This window comes from Anthonomus grandis, chromosome 3, assembly GCF_022605725.1.
Source record: "Anthonomus grandis grandis chromosome 3, icAntGran1.3, whole genome shotgun sequence".
Classification (NCBI taxonomy): Eukaryota; Metazoa; Arthropoda; class Insecta; order Coleoptera; family Curculionidae; genus Anthonomus; species Anthonomus grandis.
The window spans coordinates 15,108,247-15,130,197 of NC_065548.1; the positions used below are offsets into that span (position 1 = coordinate 15,108,247).

Consider the following 21,951-nt stretch of genomic DNA (forward strand, 5'->3'; position numbering starts at 1 on the left):
TGGCAATGAAACATTAGCTTCTGGTTTGGATAAGGGTGGGTGATTTTCGTCGGTGCTAACAACAGTGCAATTTGTGTTTTGCCTAGAAGGGGTAAAATCATCCTCACTAAATATGTCTGGATTTAGTGGATAAATTCCTGAAGTGCGGAACCCTGAGACAACTTTCTCCATGGTGGCGACTTTCATGAATGCTCTGTTTAATAATTCAGATAGGTCATATTCTGTTATTTTTTGATGTCCAGAAGTAGATAAATGAAGATCATATTCTCTATAGAGAGCATTTTTAAGTGGACTAAAAAAAGTTAGATCCAATGGCTGAAGACGATCTGAGGTATGGGGAGGAAGAGAAACCATATTAATATTATTTCCTTTTCAAAAATTATAAGCCGAAATCGAAATATGGCTTGAATGGTTGTCTAAAACCAATAGGACAGGATCAGATGCAGTAGGCTTTGCATGTTTTGCAAAATGAAACAACCACTCAACAAATAGCTCAGAGTTAATCCAACCGTTCTTTGAACATTAGTACAAGGCACCTAAGGGTCCATTTTTTTGTAGAGTTGTTCGCATTCTTACTCGGGGATATATGAGCATGGGGGGGATGTAATTCCCTGCAGCGCTCATACAAAAAACTCCAGTTATTGTCCTTCCCCTTTCAGCAGATATAGCAGACCCCACTTTTTTACTCCTCTGGCACCATAAACTTTGAACATTTAGCTTGAACCGTTGTAATGCCTGTTTCGTCCATGTTAAATATTCTGCTTGGTTGAAATTTAAACTTTTGCATAAGAATCTTAAGATTAGAATAAAATAGTTCTACAGATTCTTTCTTAAAAGATGAAATCCGATTTAAACTCGTGCCCTCAGGCTGTCGCAGTTTTATCTCGGGAAATCTTTTTAGAAATCCATAAAGCCATGCTTTGCCAGCTAGTCCTTTTCTCGATTAAAGTTGTGAATAATATTATTTTGTTCTGCATATCTAAATGCAAGCCTTCTTAGACCAGCAGGTGTTAACCCAAAAAACAATTTTGAAAGCAGCAGAACATAATCTTTTAATTCACAATCTATTTCTTTAGAGAATACAGTTTTACGGCCCAATCAAGGTAGTTTAAGATCATCTTCCAACAACTTTTTTCTAAGGGTAGATTCTGGTATTTTAAAGGATCTTCCTACTTCCCTAATTCTTCTTCCGTCGGTCCTTATAGCATCTAGGGCTTTTTGCAGGGTTTCCCTCGTATAAAAAAGGATATCAGTCTTTCGTGTGTAATTTCTAGGCATCTGAAAACATTAAATAGTACTATTACTTCTTAGCATGTAATTACGTGAAGGGGAATCGTGCACTTCTGCGTACAATTACCCCAATTGTTATTGTCTTTTATAAAAACATGATGTGGCCAAAAACATATAAACAAGGTATGATTTAACGGTGCCTAAATATTCACAATACTCTAGATTTTACAAATATAAGTAATGTAAAACAATTGGACAAAAATGATGGACTTACCGTTTTATTTTCTGACCCCGAAAATTTATAAAAAAAAAGAAAAATTCAATCGGTTAACCTCTTGGCGATCGTAAACACACTAATGGCGCCAACGGTCGCGCACACATTTTAGGCACTCCGTTGCAGAGAGCAGCACTGGTTTAGCGTTTCGGATAGTCCGCGAAATACAAAATATCGCACCGCGCACCATTACCCAACTCTCCCTTATTAGACAATCCGAAAGAACTTTCAGTGAACTTTCTGGCAGAGTTTATTTAATATGACTAAGACTAAATATCATTTTATTATCTTCTATGATACATTAGAATGAGGTGGGGATGACAATTGAATCATATGACATGATCCATATGACAATTGAACTTTCTCCTTTTTTTCTATATTATCTTTGCATTTCTAAATAACTACCTGGAACTTCGGATGTTTTTCTGGCATAGCTGATTCCAAGTACTAATATATCATAATCATTTTGTTTTAAAAAAACTACTAGTCATTGGAATAACATTACACAGAAAATAAGACACTTAAAAATGCAGGGTAACGCAGTCAAAATTGCATTTGAAACTTTAAAAAAATACAGGTATGCTCGAATAAAGAAATTTTCTGAAACTGGCAACTTTAACTACAAGTTCTGAAGGTATTTTAATATCATCTACTTTTTAAAAAATATGCACAACAGTTGTCTTCCCATCTTGAGAATTCTTTTATATTCACTTATTTTTTTAAAATACCTCTATACTTACCATATTCATATTATTCAAGGTTATTTGACCATTTAAAATCAAATTAAACCAAACATCATATGCATTAGCATTATGTGTTATCTATAGTGAGCTTGTCTACTGTATCAATTAAAATCTAAGTGCTGTCGATCTCCATTATAAGTTAGAAGCGTCACAGCAATCAGTGTTAATATTGTCTCTTATGGTTCCAAACAGTTAAGCAAACATTGACTAAAGGAAATTGAAAATGCAAAGAACATTAAACTTAAGTTTTTGTGTAAATAAAAAGACAAGCAAAAGAAGGATCTTTAGAAAGATAATCTTTTTTCCAACTACACTAGCAGGGTAACGCATCACATATGAAAATTGTTCCTCTTTTGTGTCTAAATCAATAGCAAACGCAGTACAGTTATGGCCTTGCCCCTGGTTTGTCGACATTTTAGAAAAAAAGTAAATTGGAGATTATCTGTGTGTAGAACGGTTGAGACGGCGCGGCGGTCCGCAAGGACGGCACATATTTTTTCTTATAATATTGTTACGTCTGTCAAAGGCCTTCTACAGTGTTACAATAATTAATTGGCAAAGGAAATTGAAAGATTTGGGATAAGGGATTCTGGTTTCTATTTTACTGCACACAACAGATTGAAACGAAAAGCATCTCTGATGTAAAAGTCATACTATATAAAATAAAAAAAATAAATAAAATAATCTTTATTGTATGCAACAAATAAATTACATATATTCTATATACATACAAAGGTGGAAAGTACCCCTAGGCGTGTTTTAATAACCACCACAATAAATAATAAAAGGACAGTACAATTTTCTTAAAAATAATTTGAACAAAAATTATTCAGAGAACCATACCAGAATCAAAGTTACACCCGTATTAAAATATCAGCAGTCTCCAAAATTTTTTTAAATTTAGACTTAAAAGAGGCCATGGCAGAAGCATATATGAAAGGACTTTTCAGAAATTCAGTCTTATGCTGGGGGATTGCCAGTGTGCTTTTATACCGGATATTTACATTATGTGTATCTCCCCTTTGAATAAGGAATTCTGACAGATATTCTGGTTCATGAAAATTAAGTAATTTATGTACAGTGCAGCTTATACCCAAAAATCTTCTTTGGGCCATATTAAGACTATAGACCTGCTTTACATGCTTACTCACATGAACCCTCCGAGGCAAATTTTTAGTAAATCTTACACAGGAATTTTGAATTTTCTGGATTTTATATTTATTTTGTTCAGTTAAAAAAGGACCATATGCAATATTTAAGTATCCAGCAATACTAAGCACTAAACTCTTTGTAAAGATTTTTTTGTACCAGCAGGCAAAATATCCTTAAATTCATATAATGACTTTAGTTAATAATATGACTGTTGACAGATCTTATTTACATGCGCATTAAATGACATTCAATTATCCATACAAAGGCCAGGTTTTTTACTTGATCTACACATTCCAATTCAACATTCTTAATATTTAATTTACTTGGTGCTCCATTATTCAAGATACTTTCATTTCTTGAGAACAGGATTGCCTGTGTTTGACCAGAATTTATAAAAAGTGAGTTTTTGTCAGCCCAATCGGAGATCCTCTGTATGTCAGCATTAATTAAATCCAAAGATTCAGGCATGCAATCAACCAATGATGGCAGATAAATTTGCAAATCATCTGCATACTTGTGATACCTGCAGTAAATTATTTATGAATTAAGTCAGCCACAAATATTATAAAGAGAAGTGGTCCCAACACCGACCCTTGCGGGACTCCCTGTGTTACATTTCTCCACCCAGAAGTTATCACACCCTCATCATTAGTCAGCTTTTCTGCCTGTTGCCTGTTTTGAAGGTAGCTTTTAAACCACCCATTTGCCTGAATATTGTAGTGCCTTAGTTTTGCCATTAAAAGTTCATATGAAGGACATACAAGTGATATTTTAGACAGTAAAAGACGAGTAGTAAACTTTGCGGGTTACATAAACTTACTAGCCATTGGGAATATGCTGTTTGAACTTGGAGTAGGTTAGATGACTAAGCAATTAATCCTCAAGATATTTTATTTTTTATAATTATTAATTTTCAAAAAAATTCGTTTCTGTGGGTAAAAGACTGCACTAGAGAAAATTTTGCCCGTTTGTCTGAATTATTATTGGACTTTTGTGATTGTTTTGTGCTCTGTCAGTGAAATAATGACGATTGGTTGAGCAAGAGATCCATTAATTCTCCACCATAGAGATTTGTTGAATTCTCTACAAGGCCAGATTCACCCATCACTCATTATCATCTTTTTCTATACATATACAGGGTGTTCTGTTTGCTATGTTTGACTATTGCTATTTCCGAAATTATAGAAGATACGAGGGCGGTTAAATTATAAAAAAGTAGCCAATTTCAATGCTTATTCTAAATCCTTTTACAGCGTTGCAAAATGTTCATTAGTTCGTGAATTACAGGGTGATTTATAAAAAACTCTAAATTTTATTTTAATTATTATTTCCAAAACTATTGGTTTTAGAAATTTACTCTTAATTAGAAAGTTTTCTAATTTTTTGTGCTCTGCAAAACTTCACCATTAATTTTATTAATTTCTTTTTTTTTTAAATAGGGACATGCATTTTTTATAACTTATTTTGAAAGCATTTTTTATTCCCTTTAAAATGATGATCTCATTCATATTTCATGTTTGTACAAGGTTTCTGAATAATTTTAAACCACATCGTTGGATTGGTAATAACGGTCCTATAAAATGGCCTGCAAGATCGCCTGATATAACACGCATGGATTTTTCCAGATAGGGTTTTATTAAGGACCAGATTTATTAAAGTACGCCTCAAAATTTAGACCTTAGATTTAGAGGTTTAAAAATAAGAGAAGTATGCGATAAAATTTCTCCGCAAATGTTAAGGAACATTCAAAGAAAAATTGTAACCAATGCGCGAAAATAAAATACAACGCTTACAAAATAATGGTGGTCTTTTCGAACATTTAGATTAATAACTATTAATTTCATAATTATGTACATATTATTTAATACCCTTTATTTATTTTAAATAAGTTCTGGTTTATTTTTGTTTATTATTATATTGTTTAATAAAAATAAATTTATTATAAAGTTAGTCAGATTATTGTTGTAATATTTATTTTTTTTAAATACATTCTTTTGATATTGATTGACATTTAGTAGAAATAATGTTATTTAGCAGATGATAATTGAATAAATAAATTCATGACAGCTAAACAAATTGTACACCCTTTAAAGGTTTTTAAAAAAATCAAGTAATTTAGTGGCTAAAATGGAATTATTATTAATATTACCATATTATTTTAGCATCTATGAATATTTTTAAATAACAACCAAAAAGACAAAGTTTTTACTGTATTAATAAATAATTAAGGTATTGAAATGCAGGTCCGTATTTAAAAAAAAGAAGTTAATGGCCAGTGCCAAGATACCAAACGTCATAAAAAAAATATTAAAATTAAAGTTCTGTAGAGCACAAAAAATTATAAAATTTTGTAATTCAAAGTAAGTTTCTAAAATCGACTGTTTGGGAAATAATAATTTTAATAAAATTTGACGTTTTTTATAAATCACCTTGTAATTCACGAACTAATAAACATTTTGCAACGTTGTAAAATAATTTAGAATAACCATTAAAGTTGGCAACTTTTTTCTAATTTAACCGCCCTTGTATCTCCTATAGTTTCTGAAATACCAATAGTCACACATGGCAAATTGAACACCCTGTATATATTTTAAAAAAACTCCTCTCACTAGTCGTATTAGTAATGTTAATTGGACTTTGGCCAATAAATAATAATTATGGAATAATAAATAGTTATTTATTGGTCTGGTTCCAACTAACATTATAGTAATAAAAATAGTAACCTGAGGTTACGGAAATCCTCTTGAGTAAAATCACTATAGTGTTAACCTATCTAATTTATTTATACAGTGAAATTCTCTAATTTGTAATTAACTTACTAAATCAAAGGTGTTCTTTTTTCGAAAATATGCTCGGACAGGTCGATTAGTATTTTAAATTTCCTTTATTTTATTGTAAATAATTTTTATGCAAGGTGTCTCAAATGTGGGATATGATGTCATCAATTCTTTTTTTAAATGGCAACTTTTTAATTTCTTGTTTTTTAAAAGATAATAAACAAACCTTATCTAATTCAAAAAATTTATTCAATACAATCTCTTCAAGTCTTCCTTTAAAGTATTCAAAATGTTGTCTATTTACTAACTGACAATACCCTAAACGGAACTGCAACTTGTGTTGAAAATTTCTAATTACTTTGCTAGAAATTAGCCTACACTCAGTTGAGTACGGCATTTTTACAAACGGCGAAAAACAAACTGTGACACAACTATAACAGTTGGTCGCACAAATATGAATCGAATGCGATATAGATCGATACTCGCCTTATTTTTTTTATAACTTGTTTGTTATCATAATGTCAATGTCAGGTTTGTATGTATTATCATACCTGACATTCCAAGCATTTATAAAAGAAAAAATATTTAATGAAATTCATTTTTCGAATTAGATAATGTCTGTTAAATATCTTGTAAAAGATAAGGAAGAAAAAATTGAAATTTGGTGCGCATGTGTAACTTCTTAAAACTTTTAATAATAGTCATTAAAAAATAGAGTTGTCGACGTTAATGACGCAATATCTCACACTTGAGACACCCTGTTTAAATTTTTTTACATTAAAATAAAGGCAATTTAAAATATTAATCGACGTGTCCGAGGATATTTCCGAAAAATAGAACACCTTTGATTCAGTGAACTTGTTCCAAGTTAGAGATTCGCACTATATGTTTATAATAAATGAATTTAGAGTATTTTTAGCATACAATTTATTTAAATACGAATAATTCATATTAGGTACACAATTAAATAATTATAGGCAATAATCAATTCTCATTACTGAAAGATCGTTCGTTGATTGGTGAAATTCTTATATATAGTTATTTGCTTTGTAATAGCAAATATTAAGAAAGCAAAAGTAGCAGTTTCCACTATATCTGTGATAGAAGCTGATATTTAAAACTTTTTACTGTAATATGTATATTTTAACATTTGTGAATAAATAAAAAAATTGATCCAAATTTATAAAGCTTGAAGAGAATTTAGTAGATGGCCATCAAAAATAACGCACCACTAAGTAATTTTTGGAAATTTAGATAAAAATTAAAATATTCTTATTATAAAGCGCCATAGTAGGTACACACATTCTAAATATATACAGGTGCTTTTTTATTGAAGTCCGTTTATCTTATTGTTATTTTGTTGAAACTCAGATCATATATAAATTTACATACCTCTTTTTGTTTGTAAATTTTATTGATAAAATGTATCACCTGCACTGCAAATTGACATGGTGAGGTCCAGTAAAGTATAGTGTATATCATGGAACACCAATCAAGAAATTTTACCACCTAAGGGTGTGCTCAGTCATTTTACTGAAAGAGAAACGGAGCTTTAGAAGAGTTGAACCATTTTTTAATACTGTCTGCTTTTTTTGAACAGTTTGTGGGAGGAAGATTGCTGCAGAGACAGCTACAGAAAGCAAATTAACTCAGAATTTCAACTAATACTGTTGGTCGACGCCTACCTGAATCTGATCTGAGACCAAGAATACCAGCGAAAGGACCAGCTTTGACCCCAGAGCATTGTAGAGCAGGGTTAAATTTTGTTAGAGAACACATCGATTGGGCTGATGAAAACTGGGGAAATAGCTCTTATGTCATATGAAACCAGATTTTGTCTGTACAACTAGATAGACGTACAAGAGCTTATCGAAGGCCAAACGAAATATATACTTAACGTAAGTTCAAAAACACCAAATTATTTGGTGGATAGTCAGTTATGTTTTGGGAAGGATCTGGCAAGAATATGTGATACCATTTGGTCCTTACATTGGTGAGAATTTTTGTTTCTTCATTTGTATTTGTATAATGCTAGGCCGCCTGTTGCTCATTTGGGACATGATTTGCCGCTGTTTTTACGAACTTCCTAACCTTTCTGACACTTTGAATGGACTTACTGGAGATATTGTCCAAAAATCGATTAATTTGGATCAAAACGAGAGCGGGACCTTAATTTTAACGATGAATAATCGCTGCCGTGCGTGTTATTCAAAATAGAGGAGGAAATAACCGTTTTTAATTCTTTTTAACTAAAGTTTATTATTTTTTTTAAATTTTCTGGTTTTTCTAATATTAAATACAAAATGTTTTTAAAAATATAGTAATGGCATTAATTTTACCTCTCAGTGTATTTACACTTATTAATAATTTTCAAAGGTACTTTCAAAAGTACCTTCATCTTAGGCGGTCTTTAGTATTTTCTCAAATGATCATCATCGATATATATTTCTGGAAAAATGTCACGCATTCTAATGATGTCTCAACCTGCAATATGAGTAATACCAATGCATATGAAATTTAAAAGCAAGTAATATAGTAAACTTTATAATGATAAAACTGAGTCAAACATATTTGATTAGTGACTTTAAGTAAAAGTTGTGTTTAATAACTTATCAGTACTAAGGGATATGGTTTTGGAGAACTATGATTACAGAATATTGTGTTTTCAAAATAATGGTTTGGGGTGGGTTGGTTATGAATTTTCTACGTGATTTTCTTTCAAAGCATCTTTGGTCAATAGTATCAATATTCCTTAATACATCATACAATTTATTTTTTTAACACGTGCATTGAAAGTTGAAGCAAAAAATCTGTCGATTCTTATCCAGTAAATTCGCAACTGGCTATAGATCCTAGGTTAGAAAAATAGAATGCCCACAATCTAACCTTTCTTCTTTTCCTTTATGAGTTGGTTTGAAATTACCTCCTTTCGCCTCTTTACCTATAATATACTGTTTTAAGATTTAATGAAGTGAACGAGTAAACAGTAGGGTCGTAAATAAACAGTCCTTCCCCTAGTATTTTATTAAGATATTTATAAGTTTCCCCCCTTAACTTTCCCATGTGATGTGTTATTTTTACAGGATTCAAAAATAAAAGTCATCCAGAACCAAGCTTTTTTTTAAATAAAAGACTTTCTTATAGTCGCGAATATAAGGCCCTAAAAATATTTTTTTCTTTCACTACTACCCATCATTTACATATTTAGTTCAGTATTCTTGTAAATTAATTAACTATCAAAAAATTTAGTCTTTAACCTCGAATGACTCATAAGCTAAAATAATATCCTAAAATAGTCGACTTAAAAATAACTTAATGACCATTAATAATTGAATTTTTTTTGTTGATATCCTCTCAGTGGTTAATTAGTTTACAGTTTGAAAGCAAATGGAAGACATTATTATTAACATTATGAGGAGTAATTTTAGACTTATGAATTTAAATGAATAATGCATGCACTTTTCTATTTACCAGAATTTCCCTAATTTAATCCATAGAAAATTAATGGCAATAATAATTTAATACAGTGGTATTATACGGTTGCTTATCTTGGGAACTTTATCCAAAGCTTTAAAAAAATGTTTTGTTTTGTTTAAATTATGTTTAAAGGTCCAAAGCCAGAGAGCGTAATTATTTTGCGTTTGCGAGTTATGTCAAAAAGTTTTTTTTTGGTTAATCGAACACCTAGTATGCAAAATTCTCAACCAATAGTAAATTGAATTTTAAGCAAATGTTGTCATATGACCTTTCACCTTAAAATCAAAAATTACAAAGCAACTGATGATTTTTCAAAATCATCAGTTGTTCATCCAGTATGGAAAAACAGTATCGTTTATTTAACTTTATTAATACATCTCTTGCTCTAATCATTTTTGAGCCCGCTCGTAAACACTTCTATCAATATTATTCATTGCATCAATTATGCTTGGCTGAATATCTTCAAGATTATCATACGGCCTCTTATTCACATCCTGTAAATAGCCCCAAAAGAAAAAGTCCATAGGCGTTATGTCAGGTGATCGAGGAGGCATATGGATAGGTCCTTGATAAAAACCGGTAATCAAAAAGTCGTGTACTTGAGTATCAATCTGGCAAATATTATGGGCAGGGACTGCATCTTGTTGGAAGTAGTTTAATTAAATTTAAATTTGATAAAATACAGTACCTACGACTCTTGAGCCGATTAAATCACACCAAACATTCACATTAAAGTATCTCTGTGGATTACAGGGATGGAGGTTCACCGGATTTTCTTGACTCCAATGGTGGGTGTTTTTCCTATTAAACATGCTCCTGTTGGAGGAATTTGATTCATCGCTCCAAAGAATTAAGCGCCAAAAATTAACATTAAGCCTGACTTGATAAGTAAACCATTGACAAAACTGCGTCTTTCTTGATCTTCTGGCACAACTGTCTGTGTAGATCTGTACCTATAGGGCACAAACTTATGTTTTTTTTTGAATGCTGTGAATGGCTCCCAAACATAACCCACTTCCTTGCATCAAATCATTAAATGAATTATCGGGAGGAGCTTCAAAGTAAGCTAAGAAATCAATTTCAGTTGCTTCTTATATTATGAATTGTTTCTTGGTTCTAGTTTTTTTTTAAATATATCTTTTGATCTTAACTTCGGTCTGGAATGCATGGAAAATAAAACACTATAACGATTACGAACTCGATGACTAGTTTTTTGATACATTCTATCATATCACATTTTTCTTATTGCCTGAAAGGCATCTTTTCTTCAAAAAACACAAACTTTAAGTTATTTATTCACGAAACTTCAAATGGCCAATTTTCTTTATGACATTTATAAATATACACTCCTGGACAAAATTATCGCACCACTTGATTTTCAGAGATTTTTTTTTAAGAAAGATAAAAAAAAATTAATAAATAAACATTCTTAACTATGCATTATTTATTGCCAAAAAAAATTATATTCTATTTAACAAAACGAGATTTAAGTAACTAAATTCAGTACAAGGAAAAAACATCGATTTTCACTAACTTCAATTTTGATACAAAAATAAAAAAATAGACCCAAGAAAAACAATAATGAATTCTCAATATCGTGTATTGCCACCTCTAGCTGCAATGACCGCTTCAAGTCTTCGCGGCATTCCTCGTATCAAATTTTGAAAACTTTCCTGCGGAATGTTTTCCCACTCACGAGCAGCATGTTCCAATTCAGCTAATGTTCGGGGAGGAGGATTTCTTTGCCAAATGCGCCGTTTTAACATGTCCCAGGCATGTTCTATAGGATTCAAGTCGGGGCTACGGGGCGGCCAGTCTAAAGTGGTAATTACCACATCATTAATGTATTCAATAACATCTACAGCCACGTGAGGGCGAGCATTATCATGCATAAGTAAGAAATCCACTCCTATGAATGGCGCAAATGGAACTACATGTTCTTCAAGGACCTCCAACACATACCTACGTGCATTAAGAGCTGGTCTAGGTATGGGCACTAACTCCGTACAGGCATCGTAGGCGATGCCTCCCCAGAACATAAAACTTCCTCCACCAAATGGCTCCCTTGGAGATATTCATGCTTGGGCAAATCGTTCACCCTCTCTTCTCCAGACTCTAGAACGGCCGTCTGGTGATCGCAATGCAATTCTCGTCTCGTCTGACAAACAAAACGCGCCTCCAGTCATTTATATTCCATCCCGAGTATTATCTTGCAAATCTTAAACGACTAACACGGTGTTGTCTGGTGAGGAGTGGTCCAGTTGCGGGTCTTCTGTTATTTAGATTCGCTTCATGGAGGCGTCTTCCAACTGTACGATCTGAAATATTGACATGGCGTACTTCCCTAATCAAATCATTTAAGCTACGGCTGGTAGATGTTCTGTTTCTTAGAACATGAGGCGCAAGAAATTGTCATCTCTTTGAGAGGTAACTCTATGTCGTCCTTGTCCTGGTCTTCTTGTGTGGGTTCCAGTCTCCCGAAACCGCTGCACAGCTCGTATAACTGTTGTGTGATTCACGCCTAAAATGCCAGCCACATAACGGTAACTTCGACCTTCTCCAACTAAAATTACTGCTTGCACCGCTTCATTTTCAGTTAGATGACGTGCCGCTCTCTCCATACTCAATAAAAAGGACGGTTTATGTTTTACAACAGTTACTACTGAAACTGTTCGCTTTAGGTACATATGTAACGAAAAATGCAAAATAAGGAATTTAAATGTTCAGATAAATTTGACCTTGAATACCAAAATAGAGCATAAACATAGGTCTTGTCCAGTTCTGCTTTTGTATGAGAAAAGATATATAACTGTTTTAACTGATATTTATTTTTATTTACATTTTCTTGACGTTGGTGCGATAATTTTGTCCAGGAGTTTATATCACTAAATTTTCATGTACAAATATGAAATCAGAAACACCTTTAAATTTTTAAAAAACTGTAAATTTCTTAGTGATTTTTGATTTTAGAGTGAAAGGTCATATAGCAACTTTGGTTTAGAATTAAATTTACTATCGATTGAGCATTTTGCATACTGAGTGTCCCATTAAAATAAATCCAATTTTATTTGACGCAACTCGAGAACGCATTCGGTTTTTATTTAATTTTCACTATCGTGATCAGAGGAAAAAATTATAGTTTGTTTATTTAACCGATTTTGTAGCATCAATAATAATGAAGTTAGCAAATGTGCCGACTTAACTTTTAAAACCTTGTATAGTATGGCCTTGCAAGTAGCAAGCTTTAGCTTTATTTTAGCTTTTTAAAATTAAGAGAAGCAGTTTCTATACAGGATGTTTTTTTATTACTGCGATAATAAATTTTACCGCAGTATTAAAAGCAGCCATCTTTTTTCCTATTTGTTGTTTCATTATTCTTTCTTTAGATATAATCAAATAATAAATATTAGGGATTGGCATTGCCCCTTTCAGTACAACTATGCTTTTCTTACCAAATCAATCTTTTGCTATCTTGGACGTATATTTTGGATATTTCCCTATTAAAATTTATATTGCAACGGCACATCAATGCAAATGTTAGAATTGTCTTTTGCGATATCTATTTCTAATGTTCTGTTAGTTAGTTTAATACTTTTTTTATCTAGTTAGAATTTGGTTTTATTCATACGTTCAGTTAGTATTAGATTTAGTTGTTAGACATGGCAGCGTTGGATCGGCTGTAAATGACGGGCAGTGACAGAACCAACGGGGTGTGTCAACAGGCCCTGATTTCTCTCTTCGATAAGTTGTATAAATTAAAAAGTAAAAACCAGTTGCAGCGACCAAAGTAGCTTTCATTTCAAGAACCCAATCAAAAAATCAAGATCAAATATTATTCTTAAACTGGTAAGCACAGAAATATGGTGCATTACTGGCGTTCCTCCATTTTATCAATATTTAAAAGGCTACTCACAAATTTAAAATCAAATAATACGAATGATATTGAAAGTTTTGATACAGTTTTCCACTATTGTATATGTATATTATCTATTTGAGTTAACAATAGACAACTTTATTTTGGCGCACCCTGTGTATTTTTATGGTTATCCATTTCTGCGGTTAACTCAATACTTTGTAACAAAGTTAATCTAAAAACTCGATTCACTTTACCACAGGAATTTATATTTACATTTGAAAACCAACTTATTTTCTGGTTTTTATACACGCAAAGTGTTCGTCATTAGCATGAGAATAAAGATAAACATTGAATTGAGTGAGTTTCTTAAACACAATAAGTGGTCGATTTACGAACTTGAATTAAATTAAAAAAAAAATGATGCAATCTAGAATTAAGTTTAACAAGTCTTAAATAAACTCGCTTAACCTTTCTAGCCGTAGCTCTATTATTGTTTGTAATTGGAATATAAAATATATAATATTGATATTGGTATGCCTCATGGGTATTTCTCAGGAAACACTATTGGGCTCTTTATTATTTATCACATACATAAATTCACTAACAGAATTGAATATTCTAGATGCATCTGTCATATCTTATGCAGATGTCTATTTTCCCTGGAAAAACTTGTCGAATGGTTTAAGGCAGAAGTTTGCAATATCTTTAAATTATCTCTCAATGTATTAAAAAAATATCGTATTGCCAAAATATCGGAAGCCAATCCAACCCTTAGTTCTCTTCATTTACTAAACGACATGCATCAGGAGAGTGTTTTCTTTGAACCATCCAATAATTCTTCTAGTACATCTATTTAAATTGCCGATGTTTCGCATGAATATACCTTATGGTAAAATAAATAAAATAAAAAAATAGTTAAAAAATGGCAGATAATTGTTGCCAGTCACCTATTTTTATGCTAACATTAACACATTAATAACTTGCTTAATCCATTAGTTACCAATACTTAAATATATCTACTTCCCGGCTTCTTCAATTAATCTGAAGAGGCATTATTATTGTATGTAAAAATAACGCGTAATACATAATATACCATAACAAACAACGCATTTATTATAACAGACTTCCATCCAAAAATAGTAATGTTGTCGTCTATAAAACGTTGTTAAACAAATGGCTGAATGATTATCTCGACACGTACCCAGTAACATTAACATTCCGTCATATAAATTATTAGTGTTGGTGATTTAAACAATAATTATTACGTAGTGATGCCTGTACCATGGTGCCGTATTTAGGCTTGTATATGCAAATCGGTTGCCTCACAGGCGAAAAATCGTTTTTGGTTTCCTGTGTCAGTGGCCTTTTTGCAACGTTAAATTGTCGAAAAAAGACATGGGAACGATCTTGAGAAAAACGTAGGCTTCTTAAAACACATTCCTAATGGATCTTTAAATAACGCAAAGATTAAGGAATCGCTAAAGCTACAAGCATGTAGACAGATTTGTTTGCATTCCAAATAGATCTGTAGCGTCACTAGGTCCTGATTTATTACATTACAATGTGTGTTTATGTCGTGTGTTTATGGGAAATTTGTCGTAATTTTAGGAAATTGTTGATTTCGTAAAATGCCTTAAAAATGCTAGATAGATAGTGAACTCATGACAATAAAAATATTAAGAGTATTCCACTTTAATCAGTGGTAGGTCATTGTATATTTTGGTATATTTGCGTTTTTTTTAATTTAATTTAAAATTAATTAAAATTATTAGTTCTGTTTTATTTTATTCTTTTTTTTATAACATATTCCAACGGGCTACTATTTATTAGTCTAACATTATGGTTGTTTGAGCTCGTCAGCAAATAAACGCTCTAATTAAATCCATTTTTTCTTGATCTTTTTACAATAAAAGCAATATATTTACAACATAATTGGATAGTGTCTAAAATCTAACCTTGCTTTAGTAGTAATGAAATAGCAACAATTTTATCAGTATTTGAATGAATTCGGAAACAATGTGATAATGCTTTAACTTACTCCCGAATTAAATTTCGAGCGCATCTTCAACTTCCTGACTTCATTTTCTTATGTTGAATTTAAATTCAGTCCAAGTTTTTATGAAGACGGCCTGATGTATTGCTTAATTCCAATCCAGGAGTCCAATTCCCTTCAAGATCCTTTGCAGCTCTTTTTTGGCTCAAAATTGAATATCTTGCAGTTATAGACTTTTTTGTAATTGCTAATCGTGACATGTTAACGAGGCACCAACAATGTACTGGCTTAAATGGGATAATACGAGGGTACTCCCAGAAATATCCGACCTGACGTATACATGGCGGTTATTGAGTTAGAAATTTCAAAGCTTATTTTATATAGTCTAGTAGGTTGTTGGCCAAGTATCAGTATCAGCAGTAAACGCTCTTAGTACAATAATGGTAAAGAATTTTTTTTTGTAATCTATGTGATCCAATACTTTCATTTCCAACCAAAGCTCAATCGACTAAGTTTTCATTTTTACTGATTCTTCGCTTTACAAATCGCGTATGTCATATCCTGGAAATTTTCCTAATGTTCCGTGACTTCATGTTTCCACACCAAATAATTCTGTCGATTGCGCGAATAAATGAAGGCTTGATACCACATAATTTAGTCAAACATCCATTGCGGCTTAGTGATCCACCATGGCTTCATTTACACGAATAATAAAAGATGCGATTATTTTATTCTTCATGTGTGTTTTAAAAGACAGACCATTGTAGAACTTCGCAACCCTAGGTTCTTTGCTCTTTCTACTATTGGAATAGGATTATTCTTTCTATTGATTAGCTGCAAATTCATATGTATGTTCTTAAGGTCTGAATTAAGTTTCTTTTGTGTTTCTAGCACGTTATGTAAATTAAAAGGAATCTGTAGTTGCAAATTATCTGCAAGTTGTTTTAAGCATTTTGCCACATCGGAAACACAAATAGTAAACAATTTCGGGGAAAGCACCGAACCTTGAGGTACTCCTAAATAATGTAATTTAGCTGACAATATTTCGTGGTTTAGAGGATCGAAAGCCTTGCTAAAGTCCAAAAGAAGCATGCAGGTACTATTGCCTTCTTCTTTAATCATTCCGAATGTCGTCCAAAATATTGACCAAAGATGTTGTTGTGCTGTAATTATGTCGAAAGCCTGAGTGACAATCCGGTGTAAGATTATGCTTTAAATGATAAAAACTTTTTCTACTATTCTTGTAGGAAATAGTCTGATCTATAAGAGTGCCCTCTGTATCTAAAACCGACATAACATTAAAAAATGGAGTCGGCATATGACCGGGATATTTAAAAAAAATGAAGTTGGCTGGACCAAGCCGACTGCCTTGGACTAACCAATGCTTTAAGTGAGGTTATCTTAAGAACGGTTCACTTAATGAGAAAATTACTTATAACTATTTTGATATGAAACTATAGAAACTGTTATACTCTGATCTTAGAACATTGAAAGGCTAGAATTAGTAAACAACAAATTTGGGGAGTGTTTTGTTTATAAACATATTCATCAATTCTCTGTTGTCAAGTTTACATGCATATTCAAAAGCGGACATTTTCAGCTATATATCAGCACGATTTGTCTCATCATCACGTTCGAAACGTACGCGAGTGGTTACTTCTACCGATCAAAACACTCTGAGAACCGAAGCAGCGAAGGAACTCATTTTGTTGAGCTTTGGGCAATAATCCGAGGTTTGAATAATGCTCCAAGGTACACTAATATACTTTAAAACATATACAAAGAGGCGACCATCACAGTTAAAGTGCTAGAAGATGTAACAACCAATCGAGTACCAATTAGCAGAGGCGTCTGACAAGAGACACAATATCCTTTAAGTTATTTACCCTTGCATTGGAGGAATACGTCCTCCAATGCCAGAAGACTAGGTTGGCACAAAAAGAACCTGCTCGTGGATGGTCGATGTCTTAACAATTCGACGTCGACATAGTTTTAATCAGCAATACGAAGGAAGAACGAAATGTTGGCGACGACGCATGACAATAACAGATGGATAAGACGTATAGTACAGTGGCATCCAAGGCAACATAAAAGAAGTGCTGGTCGTCCACAAAAACGATGTATTGACCATATAAGAGAGATATAGCAAGAAGAAAATGGCACCAGATGGCACTAAACTGTTCCGAATGAATGGAAGATGCAGCGTTTACGATCAAATTAAGAAAAAACATCCCTAATTGGTGAAGAATTAGCTGTTTTTCCACCGTGGCAATGAATCGGCTTATGCCTTTCGTCGAGGAACTCGATGATTCTCGTTTTACACATGCTATGTTGGGAAATAAAGATATACATCTAGAATAGTTTTTTCTTATTTAAAAATCTATGTATATAGTCATTTCATAAATCAATCCAATGTAAACAAAAATTCTACTTCACGTTCTCGATTAATGTCGAATTCATCACCAGCAGCTCCCGAGCTTGCCACTCGAGCTATTATCAGGATTGTTTTGAGTTCACTTTAATGAAACACTTGTACTTATGAAATTGCTAATTCGTTTACTGATATTGATTTGTTTTATTAATCGAATTAATTTAATTTGTTGTCTATATTTCAGAGACTGAAGCCTCTCCTCAAACCCCAAACGCGTCCCCACTTGCGGGCCCTGGCCCTGGGGGACACAAGCCTTCATTCAAAAGCAGCAATAAACTTGCCAGAAGGGCGCGGTCTTTTAAGGATGACTTTTTAGGTAACTAAAAAATTAAATATACAGGGTATTCCATAACTTAGTGGACATTGAGCAACCGCATATTCTTTGGTTGAAAATATTTCGATTTGACCACATTTGTCGAGTCCGAAAATCGATAATAACCAAGATATAGGACGTTAAACTTTTTATTTTATTTTCATTATTTATTAATAATTCATACAAACATCGGCGCAAAATTTGGTAATAGAGGGTTTTTGGTGTCGAGAAATTCGAATTCAATGGTAATTTATGTGGAAACCTTAGAGCGTGCACTCCGAGTGGATAAAAACGTGTACAACTTTTTTGTAGCTTAGTGTATATGGGTATTTCATGGAAATCTTAAGATTTCCATCAATATTACTTAAGAAAGGTATATCTTTGTCAAGTCGCTCAGAGCCACCGTTTTTGAGATAATTAAGTTTTGAATTTTCAATGCTTAAATTTTTTTTTGTTCAATGAATAAATATTGTGGAAATAAGGGGTGTCGAGCATAGTCATGTGTTTTGTAAAGACATGATATCTTAATTTAATTGTAAAATATGTGTTGAATACCATAATTTATTACAAAATAAATTTTACTTGTTATAATGTGATTACATAGAACAATTTGGAACAAGAACGAAACTAGCTAATATCATATAATATAAGAAGCTAATATCAGCAGCAAAGGAAATTTCAATTGTTTTATCTTTAAAGAACAAATGGTCAAAGTGGCCTCCGTTAACTTCAATACACCTAGCTATCCGTTTATTGAAAGACTGCCTGATATTAAACAATATGTTGTTGTCTCGAAATTATTCTGCTACATTCTGGATTTTTTCCCATAACTTCTCCCGAGCATTGATGTTGTCTTGATAGACAACTGATTTCATGTATTCCAGGCTATGTCAAAATCGCTAAAATGGTGATAATTTTGACGTCCTCGAATTTTGTCATGCTTAACGCTAGGAAACGGACGAGCAATAATTAAAAATATGTATCTGTACTAATCCGCTCTCAGAAGATGCTTTCCTCACAAAAACTAAGGGATAAATTTTTAAGAATGGTAAACATTAACAAAGATAAAACGTTGTCGTTGTTACCATATCAAGTTGAAAAATTATTCCTTCTTGTTCTAACACTTCTTGTCAGTGAGTATATTAAGTATTAAACTTGAAGACTAATAATTTTAAATTTATAGGGAAGATCTCACAAATTAGAAGTCCTGTTTCATCGGGTGCATCAACTACAAGAGCTCAGAGCCCTAAAAGTCACGCGAAACCAACAGCAATGGTTGCCGAGAAATACATGGACGGCAAAAGGCCTATACAAGAACTGGAGGGGTGGAAAAAAGAAACGGCGGTAGCCTTGAAACATTTTCGGTAGGTTAATGATATGAAATGGTGTTCATAATTGCATCCGAACATAACGTTTTTAGAGATGTAGTAGCAAAAAACAAACTAGAAATGCTGCCGGGCAACGGCACTATAATTCTAGAAACAATATGGGCGATCAACTTGTCTATAAGGTCATCAGTAAAAAATGATAAGAGTAGTAGTATTTCCTCAGCAACGCATAGAGTTTACCAAGCTGTAGCAAGGTAATATTTTAATAGTTTTTATTATTTTCCTTATAAGTAAACGTTGATTTTTAGACTGATTAAATTATGCGATGATGCGCTACTAGACGATCAAAGTTCGGAATTAAAGAACGAAAATGTGAATGAAATCGTTCAGCAAGTGGATGATGCCGTCAAGGTACAAGTTGTAGGTACAATATAATTGTTTTCTTTAATTTTAAATATATTTTAGAGCCTAATAGAGCTGGCGCAAGAAAAAATTGAACGTCAACAGCTGACGTCTTACAAAACCACCCCGAGGTCTTCGTTGAGCAGTACTACATTAGAAAGTCAGTCACAACGAAACTCATTGCCAGGTAAATTTTTTATTATACTTTTTCATGCGCTATTGGTTCTTTAACTAATTTAATTTATATCGCAGACATCCCATTGACCCCGAGAGAAAGAGAAATCTTAGCACAAACGTCTAGTATTCCTCACAGCCATAGTACCGAAAGTATTTTGAGAGACCCGGATAGCCCGCCTCCAAAGCCTCCTTTGCCCCCACAGTAAGTACACCTTTACTAAGGTTAATAAAAACTTGCGCATCTGCGACTTTTCTTAAATCTTAAAATCTTAAATGGAAAGGGAGGTCGTGTGATACATCGTTTTAAAGGCCTTTTAACTTTGTATATTTTAATTTTTTTTTGTCGATTTAAGCCCAAGTAATTTTTATTTAGTTATTCCGAAGTTTATAGTGATGTTTGTTTTCACAAATCTAATAACCAAAATCAAATGCCTTCTGGCAAATTGAGCTTATGTTTTTAAGATTAATATTAAACTATTTAGTTGTAAAACCAATGGTATTTTTCTGAACAATACGCTCATCACTGTGCCACCCTGCAGTAAAATTTTGGGTCTTTTAATAGACAAATCTCTTAAATTTAAAAACCATATTGCAAATGTATACAAAAAGGTTTCGTCTGGCTATTATGCCCTTCAGATTATTGCTACCAACCTAAGCTTTTCCATTGCCAGATGTCCATATTTTGCGATTATAGAGTCCCACCTTTGATATAAAATCTGCTTCAGGGGTTCATGTTTTCTAAGCCTCATGACTCTTGTCGCCCTCTATTTCCTGACTCATATTTTAACTGTGTGTTCTCTTTTTATTCTGGAAAAAGATTGTTTAGTTTTAAAAAATTAGGTAATCAGTATCACACTCGACAAAATTACCTGTTGAGGATACCAACTCCTAACTCTGAACTTATACGTGGCTCTATTGTATATAGAGGTAAAAAGTTAATTAATAATCTTTCACTAGAAATAAGAAAACTTAAATACTGGAAAAAACTTACCTATAAGAACAAAGGAATTTCTTGCCAGTAAAGCTTTCTATAGTTTAGTAGGCAAATTTTAATGATTAGCATTTAAGTATTCTTTATGTCTCCGACTACTTTGCGGATGGTCTCGTTGGTTTTGGAAGGACGAAACTAAGTTAAAACCGTTGGGATTTTTCCGATAGTGCCCATATAAGCCAAGATATCGACCTCCAAAGTTTAGGATTTTTCATTTTTCGATGACACCCTCCCGTATCGAATTTTTTCGTCAAAAATTGATTTTTTTCGAAATCGGACTAACTATGCCAGCGGCTTGCTCTCATCACCTACATTACGAATACACTGGGTTATGACGGCATTCGAGCAGAAAAAAGTCATTTTTCAACCTCGTTTTTGAGCCAAAAAATGTGCTCTAAAAATGCGATATCTCGGCTAATATGAGAGCTACGACTTTGCGGATGGTCTCGTTGGATTCAGAAGGACGGTTTACTTTTTCTTTACTCGTTTCAAAATGACGGCTTATTAAAAATGTGATTTTTTATTTTAGCATTCCTTATTTTTAAAACGATTTTTTCATATTTAAAATTGGGTGTTCGAAAATTGCTGATGAAGCTAACCTGTCTTGACATGATATTGGCTTCCAAAAGTTAGGTTTTTTTTTGACGACTTGTGGTCCTATTTTTTGCAGAAAAGATTCAAAGTCTGTTGGTGACATTCGTGTAAAATTTTCATACTGTTTATTTATTTATTTATAACCACTACCCAGGGTTGCCCTCTGCAATTTCTTCGTTGTCAGACATAGTCAGGAAGTATCTTACACTATTA

At 32.7% G+C, this 21,951-nt stretch overlaps 1 protein-coding gene across 6 annotated transcripts in view; it reads left to right on the forward strand.

Annotated features, from left to right (window-relative positions):
* Positions 1-21,951, forward strand: part of LOC126734349 (guanine nucleotide-releasing factor 2) — a 103,060-nt gene that overhangs the window by 29,827 nt on the left and 51,282 nt on the right. For 5 of the 6 annotated variants that reach the window (XM_050437935.1, XM_050437934.1, XM_050437932.1 and 2 more), the window contains exons 2-7: positions 18,118-18,249; positions 19,430-19,610; positions 19,667-19,828; positions 19,883-19,985; positions 20,040-20,163; positions 20,229-20,355. In XM_050437935.1, coding sequence (XP_050293892.1) covers positions 18,118-18,249; positions 19,430-19,610; positions 19,667-19,828; positions 19,883-19,985; positions 20,040-20,163; positions 20,229-20,355 — 829 coding nt within the window. Of the gene's footprint in view, positions 1-13,353; positions 13,500-18,117; positions 18,250-19,429; positions 19,611-19,666; positions 19,829-19,882; positions 19,986-20,039; positions 20,164-20,228; positions 20,356-21,951 lie in introns of those variants that run through there. The other variant, XM_050437937.1, reaches the window with a different exon arrangement.